Source organism: Bradysia coprophila, unplaced genomic scaffold (assembly GCF_014529535.1).
Source record: "Bradysia coprophila strain Holo2 unplaced genomic scaffold, BU_Bcop_v1 contig_151, whole genome shotgun sequence".
Lineage (NCBI taxonomy): Eukaryota > Metazoa > Arthropoda > Insecta > Diptera > Sciaridae > Bradysia > Bradysia coprophila.
Window position 1 is genome coordinate 2,774,485 of NW_023503423.1, and position 15,029 is coordinate 2,789,513.

At 37.7% G+C, this 15,029-nt stretch overlaps 2 protein-coding genes across 2 annotated transcripts; one reads left to right on the forward strand and one right to left on the reverse strand.

The window, feature by feature from the left end:
* Positions 1-930: 930 nt before the first annotated feature.
* Positions 931-14,515, reverse strand: LOC119074978 (transmembrane protein 26). Its single transcript, XM_037181380.1, has 7 exons — positions 14,024-14,515; positions 3,009-3,322; positions 2,759-2,945; positions 2,112-2,263; positions 1,588-1,783; positions 1,155-1,484; positions 931-1,090 (listed from the first exon to the last, which is right to left on the reverse strand). Exons 1-7 carry the CDS (start codon positions 14,215-14,217, stop codon positions 931-933), a joined length of 1,533 nt encoding a protein of 510 aa, XP_037037275.1. The 5' UTR covers positions 14,218-14,515.
* LOC119074426 (apolipoprotein D-like) lies at positions 3,934-6,087 on the forward strand. Its single transcript, XM_037180554.1, has 5 exons — positions 3,934-4,157; positions 4,955-5,180; positions 5,251-5,364; positions 5,458-5,581; positions 5,829-6,087. The coding sequence occupies exons 1-5, from the start codon at positions 4,005-4,007 to the stop codon at positions 5,902-5,904; spliced, it is 693 nt and encodes a 230-aa protein (XP_037036449.1). The 5' UTR covers positions 3,934-4,004; the 3' UTR covers positions 5,905-6,087.
* Positions 14,516-15,029: the final 514 nt, after the last annotated feature.

The following is a 15,029-nucleotide window of genomic DNA, read 5'->3' on the forward strand; positions in this document are numbered from 1 at the left end:
AATCGGGAACAATATGTGGCGAAAAATCAAATTACAGGATACAGGGAAGAAAACAAAATATCCACACCCGGCACACAGGGTTACACAAGCTAAATCCTGTTACAAATGCGAATAATGGTATTTCACACAATGTGAAAGTCAGGATCTACCTGACTAACATAAGGCCGACATTTACCGGTTGCGGTTTCGTAAACTGCCGAAATGTTTGAATGACTAATGACATGATAGCAGATGGCGTTCCGTTCGGCCTGGTGCATCATTTCTATGGTGCAAACTTAGCGCAATTATTTGCTGATTAAGATACAACCAAAGCACTGTGCGTTGATACAACGTAAATGATACCTAAATGCTCCTTTGTTTCACAGCAAAGAACCGCCGACGGCCAAAATTGTTTTACAAACGTCAAAATTGTATGTGAAATTGAATACGAAGTGTAAATCGATTCTTATGGTTTATTAGCGCACATCAAAGGTTGTTACATTACCAACACAAATGGAACTATATTAGTGATAAGTGACAGAATGAATGGAGTATGTCCACTGCAGAGGTTTTTCTTAGCTGAAACTCGGTATACAGAACGAAAGGGAAAATAAATGTAGCAACGAAAACTCCATTTGGTTTAAATTTTCACCTTTGTGTATTGTCCTTCAAATCTCTGCTACAGTTCTCTGTTCTATTCGAAGAAGAAATGAATACATTGAAAGCTTAAGTAAATAAATGCCGCACAATCACTCGAACTCATTCCAGTTCAACGGGAACAATGAATTCGAAACGATCATGGTATTTCATTTCTACAATGGAATTGAAAAAAGCCATGTTTTTATCCACCCAACTCGTTAATTGTTCAAAAATTCACTTAATTCACGAATGATATAATTGTATACCGACCCTTAGCATCAATAAAAAGGTTTAAAAAACGACAAAAAAAATCTACTCCGACGAATACGAACTTGATGTCGACATTTTCTTTTTATTTTTGTCTCGTTTATGCTGCTTCTTCTCGTGAACAACTTCATATTTAGTGGAGCTATCGCTTGAATCTGATGATTCTTCAGTAAATGCCTCTACTTCTTTGCAACTTTTCGATTTTCTAAAAGAAGAAAGTCAAAAATATGCTCACCTCCCCATGAATCATTCAAGACAATTCGACTTGCCTTATCTCTTCCGAAGACGAATGCTTCTTTCGATGACTTTTCCGCTTTTTTCCACTACGCCGGTCGGATTCCGGTTCCTTGGAACGCTTTTCCTTTGAACTGTGTCGTTTCTCTTTGGACCGGCTCTTGGTACTGTCTTTTGATTGATGGTGATGAACCGTTTTGTGTCGATCATCGTTTGACGAGTGTGATGCTTGTGAACTGGCCGTAGAGTAGCCCGTATCTTTGCGTGTTGATGTTGATGACGTGTTCGGTGGTGCGGTATTCGATTTTCCGTGTGTTTTGCGCCGGCGTCTATTTTCATTATCACTGATGTCCGCAATGGTGTTTCTAGAGTCAGGAAGGGATTATTCTTAAAACGATAAGCGAACCAAGGTAAAAGGAAAAGCATCTAAGGAAGTTACATCTTAGATCTTATCGGTACGGTTCGTACCTCTTATGCTTTTTCTTATCAAATTTTCCGCTTGAAATGATGTAGATATCGTTGAACTGGTTCATTTCGTTCAGTTCATTTCGCTTCTTCGATCGGTCCCGTTCAGCAAGCATTTTCTTCTTATTCGCTTTTCTGTTTTCCGTGTGAACCACGTAAAGACGATAGAGTTGCAGTAAAATTACGAGAGTATTTTTGCCTGCAGAACAGGAGCAGGGATTATTTAGGCTTAATAAGAGCGACAAAGGCCTAGATGCCTGAGCTGCAATTTCTACGTGCTTCTGCTCATGAATAGTTAGTTACAGAAAAAGGGGAAGTAATTTTTTGGCGAGTATGCAGTGTTGCCCTTATCCGAGCCGAAGGTAAGGGTTGCATGCATACTCGCAAAAAAAACATTTTGCCCGATTTATGTACAAAACTTAACATGCCGAGGTTGGCGAAAGTTGATTTATATTGTTTAGCGTGGCGAAAGTAGCTATTTTCAACCCGATGCATGAAAAAGCACTTTTCAAATTCAAATTACTTACACGTGAAGAAGACGTTCATGTAGCTGATTATGCGATAGTGAATGATGATCAAAAGACGAAATGCTAAAAATGGTGCATCTTGTAATAGAATATTCAAAGTTATACCCCATACGTCGATTGAACAACAGCAGCCGCCACAGCAATCATTTGATCTGAAACGTTTAGTAGATAGAGCATAATAGCATTTTATTCCACCGAAAGTGATAAAAAGATGAACTTTTGTGGATACTAGGGACAGTCTTATTCTAACGAGGCGAAGTCGAGTGTGGCATTTTTACGTGTCCTCAAAATATCCGCTTTTATATCGAGTTTGCAAATGGCGTTTTTGTTACGTTGGATGATTATAATAAAACTCAACACAATAACAATGGCAAACGGTAAAGAAATGACCAGCATCTACGAAGTAGGTCATACCTTGTTGCATGAAAAAGTCTAGCGAATCATAAATAAAATGAAATTACTCCGACATGCCATCACCAAAGTATGAACTTATAAAATGAGCAGCCCCTTACATCAAGTGCAAAAAATTATTTCGATCGCTTATTGGTAGCCTTTGATTGATAGTTAAGTCTAGAAAATTTCTAAGAGTTGTGCAAAACAAAATCGATTGATAAAGCTAGAGAAATTTGAGAATAAAAATTGTTTACTCAGCTTCAAGATCTTTCGAGCTTGATCCTCCTCGTGGTTTCCTCGATCTCGTTGCTGACAAAACAATCGTAAATTGAAGGAGGCTCCACGACCATATGCCCAACGTTAAAAATACCAGCAAAGCTTCACTTGCAATGGTATTGTCTTTGTACGAATCAAAGAATTCAATTATATCCGCCGCTGTGCCTGATGGAACAAAAATGTAATCGATAAAAGGTTTCAGTAAGAAAATTGTGCGCTCATACGAACCAATGTACACCAACAACAGCTGACTCAATTGATCTCTAGTCAAGTCACCTTTCGGTAACATCCATCTACCGACGATGAGTACAAGCATCAAAAATTGTTCGATTAACGTAATCCATGTTGATGGATCCACTTGAATGTCGGGCAATTTGATTTGAACGCCGAGCAATTTGTCCAATTTCTTTAAGTCGATTGCAGTTAGATTGAGATTTCCTGTCTCTTCCTGGAAGCGTAATCTTCGTTCAATTTTGTCCAATTCTAAAAGCCAGATTGCCGGCACCACACTGCTCAGGTAAATGAATACTGAAGGACAGAACCTGTAATATTCAACCGAAAAGGTTCTACTAAGATTTGGCTGGTTGCATTGCTTTGTTTTTAAAAGAAGGAACATTTTCATTTTCCACATAGAGGATGGCAGGACGAACAGTCGAACGTACAAATTAAAAGGAAGTTGCTACTGAAATAGTGAATCAAAAACAGTTGGCTCGCTTCGCTTGAGTCATATGTACTCGTGTAACGTCACTAACTATGGTGAATATCACACCAAAAACTCTGAGTGAAAAATAGTTACAAGTTGCAGTGTTAATTCAAAACGATGTATGTGAAAAGCTTGCAGCTTTCCAAAGTGCAAAGCAATTCAAAAGCAGCGAGCTTTTACCATACATTGTTTTCGATTTAACACTGTTGCAGTCATTTCAGCCAATATGTCTCTTTGTTGAAAAGGAGGGTTTCATGGATAAAAAAAATCAGAAGTGATGTTCGTTTCTCGTGTGGACACACACCGATGAGTCATAATTGCTTTACAATCTAAAATTCGATTGATATCGACGTTCCGAAAAAACAATGCGATCAACCATCAAGCTAATTTAATCCCCTCATTTATCGATAAGCTATCACAAATGCCGTTAGGCTTTATAAAATCAATTATTACTCAATCTGGTCATTCAGTCCGAGTTCTCAACTAGTGAAGTGTGTATTGGATAGCGTTAAGTAGCCACAATGGATATCAAATTACAAGTATTAGCTTTAGTCATCGGTTTCTTGGTGCTAAGTGTACCGACCAGTGGAATTCCAGGAGGATACAACAGCGATAGCATTTTCGAAGGCGTTTGTCCGAATGTTACTGTTATGCAGAATTTCAATCGAGAACAGGTGCGTTATATGTATAAAGCAACGGCACCGCCCTTCTCGAGAAAAATGTGTCGGGGTTTACATTTTGCTCGAAGGAATCAAGATTGTACATCAAAGGTCTAGTGTAACCCATGTTCTAAATGTTCTAAAGAAACATACATACCACGTCATTCACGAAAGTGACTGATACCGGAAGAGCCTCGATGATTCAGTGGATATTTTCATTAAATAAGTTTTTATTGTCGATTTGAAACCATTCCAAAGATGAAATTTATTCACATGGACTGGGAGATGTGAGATGAGAGTAGAGTGAGCAGAGGTGTGCCAGATGAAGTTTTTAGCTAGCCTGTCGAAAATTGACATTTTCAAAAATCAACTCGGCCCAAGTTTGGAAGACTGGTCACGAGTTACTTTGATGATGAGTTGAAATTTCATTTCAACTATGATTTGCTAGACTTGTTCGGGAGTAAATTTGGATAGCTGTACCAGTGTCGCCATGGCCTGATGAGAAATGGTATTTTTGACCTGCATGTTAATGCAAATCGTCGAAAAACGTATTAAATTTGGTCGAATGTCTTGCATGATTGTTTCATACGTCAAGTTAATGAGATGGAACTTTCCACAATCGGGAGGGTGTGGCCGCTTGTAAGGGACGAAGAGTTATGATTTAATCATGGAAATAATTGTCACTACCGACATGGGCTGATCATTTCTAATGTGGGACCACACCTACTAATAGATTCTTTGACTAGTCACCCATCTATGTTTCAATCGTCTAGCTTGAATCTGTAAAAAAAACGTCTTGGTTTCATCAACAGTTCTACGGCAATTGGCATGAAATCACCCGAATCGAACACGACCTTCAACGGAGCACCGATTGTGTCACATTGGATTTCGAAAAGTTGTTAACCGGAATTGCCGGCATTCAGTTTGAGTCACAATTTTTGAGCAACAACTCGGATCTTAACCGAAATGGTATCGCATTTGTTAGACGGCCAGCTGATAATCAGGGCGAATTTGATGTAGTATGGGAGGCCGATCAATGTAAAATCTAATTTTTATCGATTTCAAAATGCAAACCACACTAAAATAACGTTTTGATAACAATTCAAAGACTCTGACTATGACAACAACACGCAATGGTTCCGCTTCAGAATCATAGAGACGGATTATACGAGTTTCGCAATTATGTACGATTGTAACGAATATAATGCAACGTTTGCAACAGGTAAAGTGACACAATTTCTTGATGAATCAATTCGGATCAATCAAAATCAATCTTCCGATAACATTTTCGTGTCGTTATCGATTTGTGTCATAGATTTCTTCTGGGTGTTATCAAGAAATCGTGAACTAGCAACAGATGCACAGACTAGAGTAGATGCATTCCGTGATCAATGGAATATTACAACAGGTGTCAGAGACACGGAACAAGGGTTTTCAGTGTAAGTGATAGAGAAACAGCCAAATCGCTTCTTCAACTGTTTTACCAGCTGGTTCATTCAAACACATCAAAGACGTTAGGTTAGGGTGGAAAACTCACGCGCGTGATAGTGGTAAAACTGTATTAATACATCGTTAGTGTGTTTGTAAGAGTGGACCAGCTGGTAAAACAGTAATTTGATTGACTTTGACTGTAGAAATCATTTTTTTTTATAATTTCCACAATCTGGTACCTTTCCGACCTAACAGGTGTAACAGCAGTGGGGCATTGTTCATTTCATGGCTGCTGGTGATTGCAGCAATTGGTTTAATCAAAATCATGTAGTTATGGACTTTGCAACAGTAAGCACTTTTCAACTGTAAATGATGACACAATATGGCGGTGTTACATGTTTAATTGTTTCTTGACACAAGGACATATTTTATGATTCTTAGTATTTAATAATTGATTGAACTTAGACAGATATAAGTATTGATGGAAAAATTAAAGATTTTCTCAAGAAAAAAATGTTAAAAGTTAAACAGAATTGTAATTTATCCTTGAACACACAACAGGTCAATGGAGGCCTAGGAGCTAATCTGCTGTAAATATGTTTACTACATGCCCAATCCGAAAGATGGTCATTACATAGCAATTTGCCCGCTCCCAAAATGGATTGATTTTCTTATGTGGAAATCAACTTTTTCATGGGGAAGGTAGCAAACCAGAGAATACAATGGATGCTGCTACGTATCTCGTTATGTTTTTGAGCAACTTGCTTGTTGGTCATGACTTTTGTTTTCGATAAGTTCATCTTGAGGCCAACTTTGTTTGCCTCTTCACTTAACTGTTGTAGCATAAGCTGAGCCTGACCTAGATTCGCTGCTATCGGTACAATGTCATCAGCGAAGCGGAGATTGCTCAGGTACTCTCCATTTATCTTTATTCCCATTTTACTCCAGTTTAACTTCCTCAAAATACTCTGCAGAATCGCCGTGAATAATTTCGGTGAAATAGTGTCACCCTGCCTTACACCTCGGCCAATTCTGAATTTCTCCGTGCTCTTATGAAGTTTTCTACATGAAGTAGCATTTCTGTACACATATCGAATTGTGTTGGAGTACCTTGAGTCTACTCTACACTCGTCTAATGCGTCCAATATCGACCATGTTTCCACTGAATCAAAAGCTTTTTCGAAGTCTATGAATAGCAAGACTATGTCGATGTTGTATTCACGAAACTTCTCAATAAGCGTTCTCATCACCTGCAAATGGTCGTTTGTGCTGAAACCAGATCTGAAAGCAGACAACAGGTTGGTAGAAGTCGAACTTGTTAGTGTTCCTCTTCGTAATGATTTTCATAAACAACTTGAAGAGTGTTGACAATAGGCTTATGGGTCGGCAATTTTCCAGCTTTGTTATGTCTCCTTTTTTATGCAGCAGTGTAATTACCGCATTTTCCCAGGCTTCCGGTACTTCTTCCCATTGGAGACATTGATTAAACAAAGCCGTGATTGCCTTTAATAAGGAGTCTCCACCTAGTTTAATGGCTTCCACTGGAACACCATCTTCTCTGGGAGACTTTTTGTTTTTTATCTCGGCTACTGCGGCCTTGACTTCATCAAAAGTTATGTCGGGCATATCCTCCGATCCCACGTTTCTTATTATTGGTCTATCTTCGGTTTCTTCCGTTGGACTCTGTCTTTCTGAAGAAAACGAATTCTCATAAAATTCTGTTGCAATATTTAATATCGCATTTCGATCCGTTTGGATCATTCCTGTTTTGTCTCGTAATTTCAAGATTTCTTTTTTGGCGTTTGTCATATAGGACTTTCATATCATGTCCGGAGCGATAGCGGAGGACTTGACGCAGTCTAACTTCCAAAAAAAGAACGAAGAATTTTTTTTGAGACGCGGCAAATATATATAGAGGCGAGAATTTAAGTTTCTTTCCTTTGGCCTGTATCACCACAAATCCTATTCTCTCTTATTCGCTCTTCAAATACGAGCAAAACGAGCTATCACTCGACTATGTAGGTTTAAAATTGCCGGAGATACATCGTTTTGAAGTTGGTCATTTTGATAGAAAATGCACCAAATTAACGTTTTCCAAACAATCAAAACCTTTCAACTTACTCTGTAAACTTAACTATCTATCTATCTATCTATCTATCGACGGACGATCTCGGAAACTAGTCAGCCAATCTCCATGAAATTTTGCAGGAACCTCAGGGTGGGCATAAAAATGAAATTGTGATACGCCATTACCCCAGGAAAAACCAGAATTTTGTTTTATTGGCCTCGAAGTGGTTTCTGAGTGTGGTTTTCGAGGGTCGGGAACGCGTTTTCGGCTGTAGCTTAGCTGTATTGAAACCTACAGAGGCGTGCGACCCATCAAATGAAAGGTATTCGTAACACGATTCGAACAAAAAAAATAATTAAAAAAATCGGGGCAGATTCGTTTGAGCTAGAGTGATTAGAGTGACCAAATTTTGAGCTACTCGAGCGTAGGATGAAAGGACTAATATTTTTTTGGGTTATGAGAGATAGAGAATTACTTTCTTCGGCAAAGTCTCAGAGTTTTACGAGTAGAACAGAAGGGCATTTGTGAAAAATGTCGAAAGTTTTTAATGGGTGGGTCAATTGGGGTTTTAGAGATATTTCTTGAATGGTGGCAGATAGAGAATTACTTTCTTCGTCAAATTTTCGAATTTCGTCCAATTTTCGAATTTCGTCAAATTTTCGAATTTCGTCAAATTTTCGATGTTCGTCAAATTTTCAAATTCCGCCAAATTTCCGAATTTCTGTTATAAACTGTTATAAAAAGCAGTGTTCTAAAACTTCTAAAACGACTGATATCCCAACAAAAATCTCTTCGAGAAAAGTGTGACGCAGTCTTTGAAGTACAATTTCTAAAATGAATGATATCGCTATAGTTGACGCTTTCAGCTGCGTTACGCAAAAATTAAATTTTACACCCAATTTTAGTTCAAACAAGCTGGCTTAGTTTTTCTCATCATCTGCCAAATAATTTTTACCAAAAAAAATTTGACTGGAAACAACCAAAATTTTACTAAAAAAATCTGCGTCGCATGTGGCAGATAAATTTTCTTGCTGGTCTGTTCCTGAACATTTGCCACTTTGGTTGACGACTTCCTTTGTGAGCACCCTTTACTCGAATGTGAAGTTTAAGAGCATTTTGAAGCTTACTTGATGCAAATTTTACTCTTCAAATTTAGTATACAAACGACTGATAACAATTTTCATATGTAATGATGATCGGTTGCATCTTCTTCCTTCTAATCATGTCGTACAGCCAATAAAAACCTCAAAATTTTCAGTTTAAGGTCAGGTTATGGTTTGATATATCGCACATACGTCAGGACGCATAACCTGGCCTTAACGTTTGCACGTACAAAATCCTCTACTCAAAAATTGCTCGCCCGGTATCCATAAAATTAAAAATAAATTAAAAATCAGTGGCCTCTCATGGTTATGGAACACCCTGTGACTTTTGGATTAAAATTAATCTTTAAAAAATTGACAAAGTGTTGTATTGCTTTGACTTGACCAAAATTGTTGAAAAAATTTCTTTTATTCAACGAAGGGAGAACGAAACGTGTTACCGTTTACGATTCGTGACGAAACGTTTTACCGTTTACAATCATAATGCGGACGAACAACAGGACAAAACAATGCTGATTTCGGCGTATCACGCCATCATCAGTGCACCTATGTCTTGCGATGACTATGTGCATATCAGCACGACACAAACTGAAGTGAGCAATCACTTCAATTGTACGAGCATTATAGTACACTTTTTCGTCATTTGTTAAAACTCTTTGTTTTGTTTTTTGTGCTATACCTCTCACATACAGCTTTTGTGGATCTCACATTCGACAATTTGTTTTTCGGTAATTTTAGTGACAATAAATAAATTGTTACTGAAACCGCGCAGAGTATGGCAGCCGTGGCGCCACCCACAGCTGCGATGCCAAACTTCAAAAAGCATCGATATCAGCATTGTTTTGTCCTGTTGTTCGTCCGCATTATAATTGTAAACGGTAAAACGTTTCGTCACAAATCGTAAACGGTAACACGTTTCGTTCGCCCTTCGTTGAATAAAAAAAAAAATTTCAACAATTTTGGTCAAGTCAAAGCAATACAACACTTTGTCAATGTTGAATTACTGACCAAGCAATACAACAATTTTATTATAATTTAAAAAATTGATCCACCCTAGTAAACAGTGAGCCACCCCATTCGTAATGAATCGATATTAACTCGCAAAGTTTTTATTTGTTTAATGTTTTGATGTCCATTCATGACCTCTTTTCCTCCTTCAACAGATGTTACGCAAATTGGGTTACCCAATTATAACAAAAAGAATTTTCAGCATTCAGTGTTATCCATACTCAAGGCCAACTTTACCCAAATTGACCCATCTGGCTAGTAAAAACGTTGCGATGACTATTAAAATAAACAAAAAGAAATATTTTTTTGATACCAACATTGAAAAATGATACTTTCGCCCCGCATATGAGGGGCGAAAGTAAAAAAATGCATCCCACGGGGAGAAAGTACTTAACGAAGAGCGAACGCAACTGAACGAACAGCGAAAGTGACTGACGTCACAGAAAATGAGAGAAATGAGTCGAGTTGTCAACAAAATCCGCTCATATTATGCAGAATACTTTGATCAAAATTGTAAAACACTGTGCGCCAGTGTTCTTATTGAAATTAGCATACAAAGTTGATACTTTTTGTCACTGAATGATTTGTTAGTTATATCTTAATTTTTTGTGTGTGTTATTGTTGTGATGGCTAAATTATTCAATTTTTCATATTCCAGGGGGCTGCCGCCCCCTGGACCCCCGCATTTTCTGGCTAAATGCCTTTTTATTTCAACATTTTGTTGCGATGTTTTGGATACGTATCAATTTTCAATGTTGGTATCAAAAAAAATAGTATGAACGACTCGGGGCAAAAGTAAAAAAAATCAACCTGTGCGATTAGAGCCCTTGCCTTCGGCGCGGGCTCCAACTCTCGCACACGGTTGAATTTTTTTACTTTCGCCCCTTGTCATTCAATGTACTATTCCATTCTAGAAAACCAAATTTTTGCCTAGTCTCTGACGTGAAATGTTTACCATTTTTTTGTGTGTGTTAAAAGCTTTCATAACACAACCAATTTCCTGTTTCCTGCAACATTTTACCCTGTTTACCAAAAGCTTTTCTTTATTGATGTAAGTAAAATAAACTGCGAGCGAAAATCATTTTTTTAACCTTATTGGATCAACGCATTAAACAGAAATTCGAGAGTCGGCGTAAAATTACCAGCCAATCAAATGAAAGTCTGGTCTGTTGATTGGACATTTTAATTGAAGAAACTGATGCTCTATTTCGATAAGTACCCGAGAAAAAGAAGTGAAAGTGTTGACATCGATAAATTTGAAATGAAAGAATCTTTTAGTTTTTCAAAAATAATTTTATTTCACATTCTACAGTCAGAGACAGTGAAACTTCAGCTGTTTTTCAGCTGATCCACACAGTCAATCAAAACTGTTTGTACCTATTTATATGCGGTTGAAGCTGCTACCTGCACGAGCGTGGTATAGTGCTAAAAGCGTATAAACACCAAAAATTGAGCGTATAAACAGTTTTGATTGTATGTGTGGATCAGCTGAAAAACTGCTGAAGCAAATTCAGCTGAAATTTCACTGCCTCTCTCTAACTGTACAGAGAATTAGAGCAACATTGTCGACAGTTCAAAATTGTCTACTTCTGGCTCACAATACATCGAACCTCGGCTAACTGTCATTTCCAAGTATCCATCATAGTCATTCACATTTACCACATTTACCACATCGAAATTTTTGCGGAGGTTCGCTATTATTACCGGATTGCATAATGTAGCTTTTAGCAACCGTCCCAATGACACGAATTTTAAGTTGGTTTTGTGATGCTCTAAGTAATCCAAATCGAATGCGTTCAGGTACTCCGCCTTCAATATCAGCGATTCTAATTTGGTGAATCCATTTAGAATTGGTCTGATTTCCAAATACGCTGTTGGGGCTCGTATCGTCAGTTTTTTCACATTTGGATAAGCAGTAGCTAGTGTTCTCAGGAACAGTTGGGAGAAAAACCGTGTGCCAGAAATCGTTAATTCTCTAAGCTTCGGATTGAAATAGTCGTCTTCGTTTTGTTCAGGCTCGTGCCACATTAGAAAATCCAAAGCTTCAACGAAATTGAAATGTACCAAAATCGAATTCAGCTCTGTGCTTTGCAATTCCCGAAATGATGCGATTTTTAAATACTTCAAGTGCGGTGCAGATTTCGAAAGTGCATTGGTTAGGTCAACTGATATTTCGAAGTATCCACATATGGTCAGACTTATCAACGAAGTGTTGTCCGACTCAGCGAATACTTTCAATTTTTCTGATGTGTCGGTGCTGTTAAGCTTCAGCTTTAAATCTCTCAATTTCATCAATTTTCGAATCTTGACCAAAGACGAAATGGACATCCTAGACGCATTCACTGCGAGTATCTCCAATTCTAAAAGATTCGCAATGGCATCCATGACTCTGTCGTCGCAAACGTTATGCTCAGATGTTAGTTGTAAAGATTTCAATTTGGTTTGTTTCGATAAAATCGCTGCAATCGTGACACTGTGCATCTTGTGACCCATCAGCACAAGCGACTTAAAATTTCGATTGTCAAAAATGTCCGTCTCAATACCGTCATCACCTCGAATGAATCCCAATTTTAACACTTTGATGTTCGGTTGCCTATTAAGCAAATCGGTCAAGGTATTCCAGTAGAAGCCACTTATTTGCAGCTCCGTTAGCACCCCAAATGGTAGACGATTCAAAATTCCAGTAAACTCTTCGTCGCATCCCGAAATCGATAATAATTGCAGGTTCTTCAAGTTTAAGTCATCGTTACAACGTTTTCGTACCTTCGATGACGAACCTTCTGGAGTAAAATTCAGATCATACAAGTCCAGATGTTCGACGCTCGGTATCGATGATAAAATTTCCAAAAATGTCGCCTCGTTCATGACGGATTTTGTATATATTAAAGACTTGATGGTGGCTGAAAACCTTTTAAGTGACGAAATGATCGGTCGCTGATCTCGGTTGAAGCCATCGCCAAAAGGCCCGATTTCTACTTTCGATATTTTTCGATTCGATGTTTGTATACTCTGCATTACTTGAGATCTCGTTACATTGACAGAATGGAATCGTTCAAACAGCCACCGATTTATTATTAACAAAATTTTCGGATCATTCAATTTGATAACAATGTCATAGAACCTCTTGTTCACTAGTGAAAGTTCGGCGTGTGTTGGCAGATATCTGAAGATTATCATCAGCATCTCCACTGGCAATTGGTCGATCTTCATATTCACTTGAATTTTCACTCTGCTTTCTCACCTCTAATTCGATTTAATAGCAAAATGTACAACTTTCTATCTGTATGCTTACGGTGATTGATCCACTACGGAGTAAAGTTTGACATTGGAAAACGTGAATTTCGGATGCTAAAAACATGTCATCGCAAAAAAACCTTGCTGGTTTTCTGACATTCGATTATCATACAGAATACCGGAGTCCAATGTAAAGTAAAAACATAAACAATCGCATGGAGAAGCTGGAACATAATGAGAAATCTCAACGTTTCACTTATAAATTGCAACGTTGACAACGAAAATCGGTCTTTCGATTGTCAACTTACACTTTTTTTTCGATTTGAAGCGTTCATTAGCATCCCAACTCCATGCGGTTAGTGCGACTTCGACTTATGTCAAAGTATACTCAATTTCATGACGCGACATACATGTTATAAAGGAAAACATCGAAAACATATTTCATGCTAGACAGGATATGTACCACGCCATGAAATCGAGTGTACTTTGGCATAAGCCGATTTCGCACTAAACACGTGGATTGCCACATTAAATGAACCCATTGCGATTTCGTTGAATATTCAAATTTTGGGCGCACCTACGGCGTATACGCGTATAAAATCAATTTTGCAGAGTATAGCTAGGTATGCAGTCAATTGTGAAATGAAATGTATGGACTTTATGTCACTTTTTTCGCTAGCAGTGAAATAATGACATATATGCCATACATTTTCTGTCAAAATGCTATTTCACGGCTGACTGTCTACATGCCTTATACGACAATTCCTCCTTGTTCATCTGAGATTTTTTAAAAAGCAAATTGGAGTTTTTCACCGTAGCTTCGACACTGTCCTAGCGAATTTATCATTTTACAAAATGGCAAACTGGCACCAGAACGGATTTGAAATAAGGGGCCTACCCGAGTAGAAAGAAATTTTCTTATAATTCCAGTTTTTTATGTTGGTATAATATCACTGCGGCTTTTGAGACTTTTATCACGGACTTAATTCCTCACGTAAAGCTCTGATCGAATATTTCTCTTTCAACTACAAATTTACCATCGCCATTCCTGGTTCTTTTTTATTGCCAACGTAAATAATCCTTCCAATACCAATAGACCAATCGGTGCACACAAATACCAATAGACGGGATTGTCTTTATTCCTAGCCACTTGCCATATCGCTATGAAACCGTGTGTACCGAACAGCACTCGAGTAATTATGGCTTTAATAGTAGCAATTAGCTTGGCCATAATTTGCGCACTTGGTACTAGGACAAAGGATTTTTCGGAATTTTCTCACTTGTTTTCCTTTCGGTTAATTTGATTTTTCCTTTTTACATTTTCTTTTTCTTTCTTTTTAACGTTTACTATCAGATACTCGATGATTGGTCGTATGAATTCACAATATCTACTATTCAAATAACTAGGTTACACTGATCGCCATTTGAATGAACTGAAATCAAATAGTTGGATTGACTTAGTTGGTGTAGTTGGGTGCAAAGCAAATGAAACATAAACATGTCTTACCATTTGTTTTATTCAGCAGAAGTGTCCAGTAAGAAAGTAGGATCAAAAGTGGCAAAGAAAATCACAAGAAAGAAAAGGTAAAAAGTGATAAATATGGAGTTGATCGATCCCTAAGTAGCAGACAGTTTTGAAGTCGAAGAATTACAAAAACAATTTGGTGTTAAAGGACTTTTGAATTTTTATATGAAAATTTTTAGTTTTTGGATTTTTTACAAACTTGTTGAATGAGACAGACTGGTTGAATGAAACCTAAAGACGTACTCCTTCTTCAGAAATGGTCATGATGGATGGAAGAAAAGTAATTAAGGAGCGATTATATGCATAGTGTTAAGAAAATCTGTAGTTTCGGGGAGGAAAACGGTCAAAGAATGGACTACAGTGCATTCCAGGGCGAACAATTTTGTTTATATAATTTGGCTTTCCTTAGGGTCGAAAGTGGATCATTATGACACTAGAGGTGAAAAGTAAATTTTGACTTTAAGCTCAAAAGCATGGAATAGTATTTTACATGACATAAAAAGATGAAAAGTAGAATT

Excerpts from the sequence above, each read along its gene's own strand:
- LOC119074978 (XM_037181380.1), bottom strand. The coding sequence starts at position 14,217 with ATGGCCAAGCTAATTGCTACTATTAAAGCCATAATTACTCGAGTGCTG. Across the intron at positions 3,323-14,023 it reads AAGAACCAGGAATGGCGATG|GTTCTGTCCTTCAGTATTCA; the intron begins GTAAATTTGTAG and ends TGAATATTACAG. Across the intron at positions 2,264-2,758 it reads TCGAAAGATCTTGAAGCTGA|ATCAAATGATTGCTGTGGCG; the intron begins GTAAACAATTTT and ends TAAACGTTTCAG.
- LOC119074426 (XM_037180554.1), top strand. The coding sequence starts at position 4,005 with ATGGATATCAAATTACAAGTATTAGCTTTAGTCATCGGTTTCTTGGTG. Across the intron at positions 4,158-4,954 it reads AGAATTTCAATCGAGAACAG|TTCTACGGCAATTGGCATGA; the intron begins GTGCGTTATATG and ends TTTCATCAACAG. Across the intron at positions 5,582-5,828 it reads ACGGAACAAGGGTTTTCAGT|GTGTAACAGCAGTGGGGCAT; the intron begins GTAAGTGATAGA and ends CCGACCTAACAG.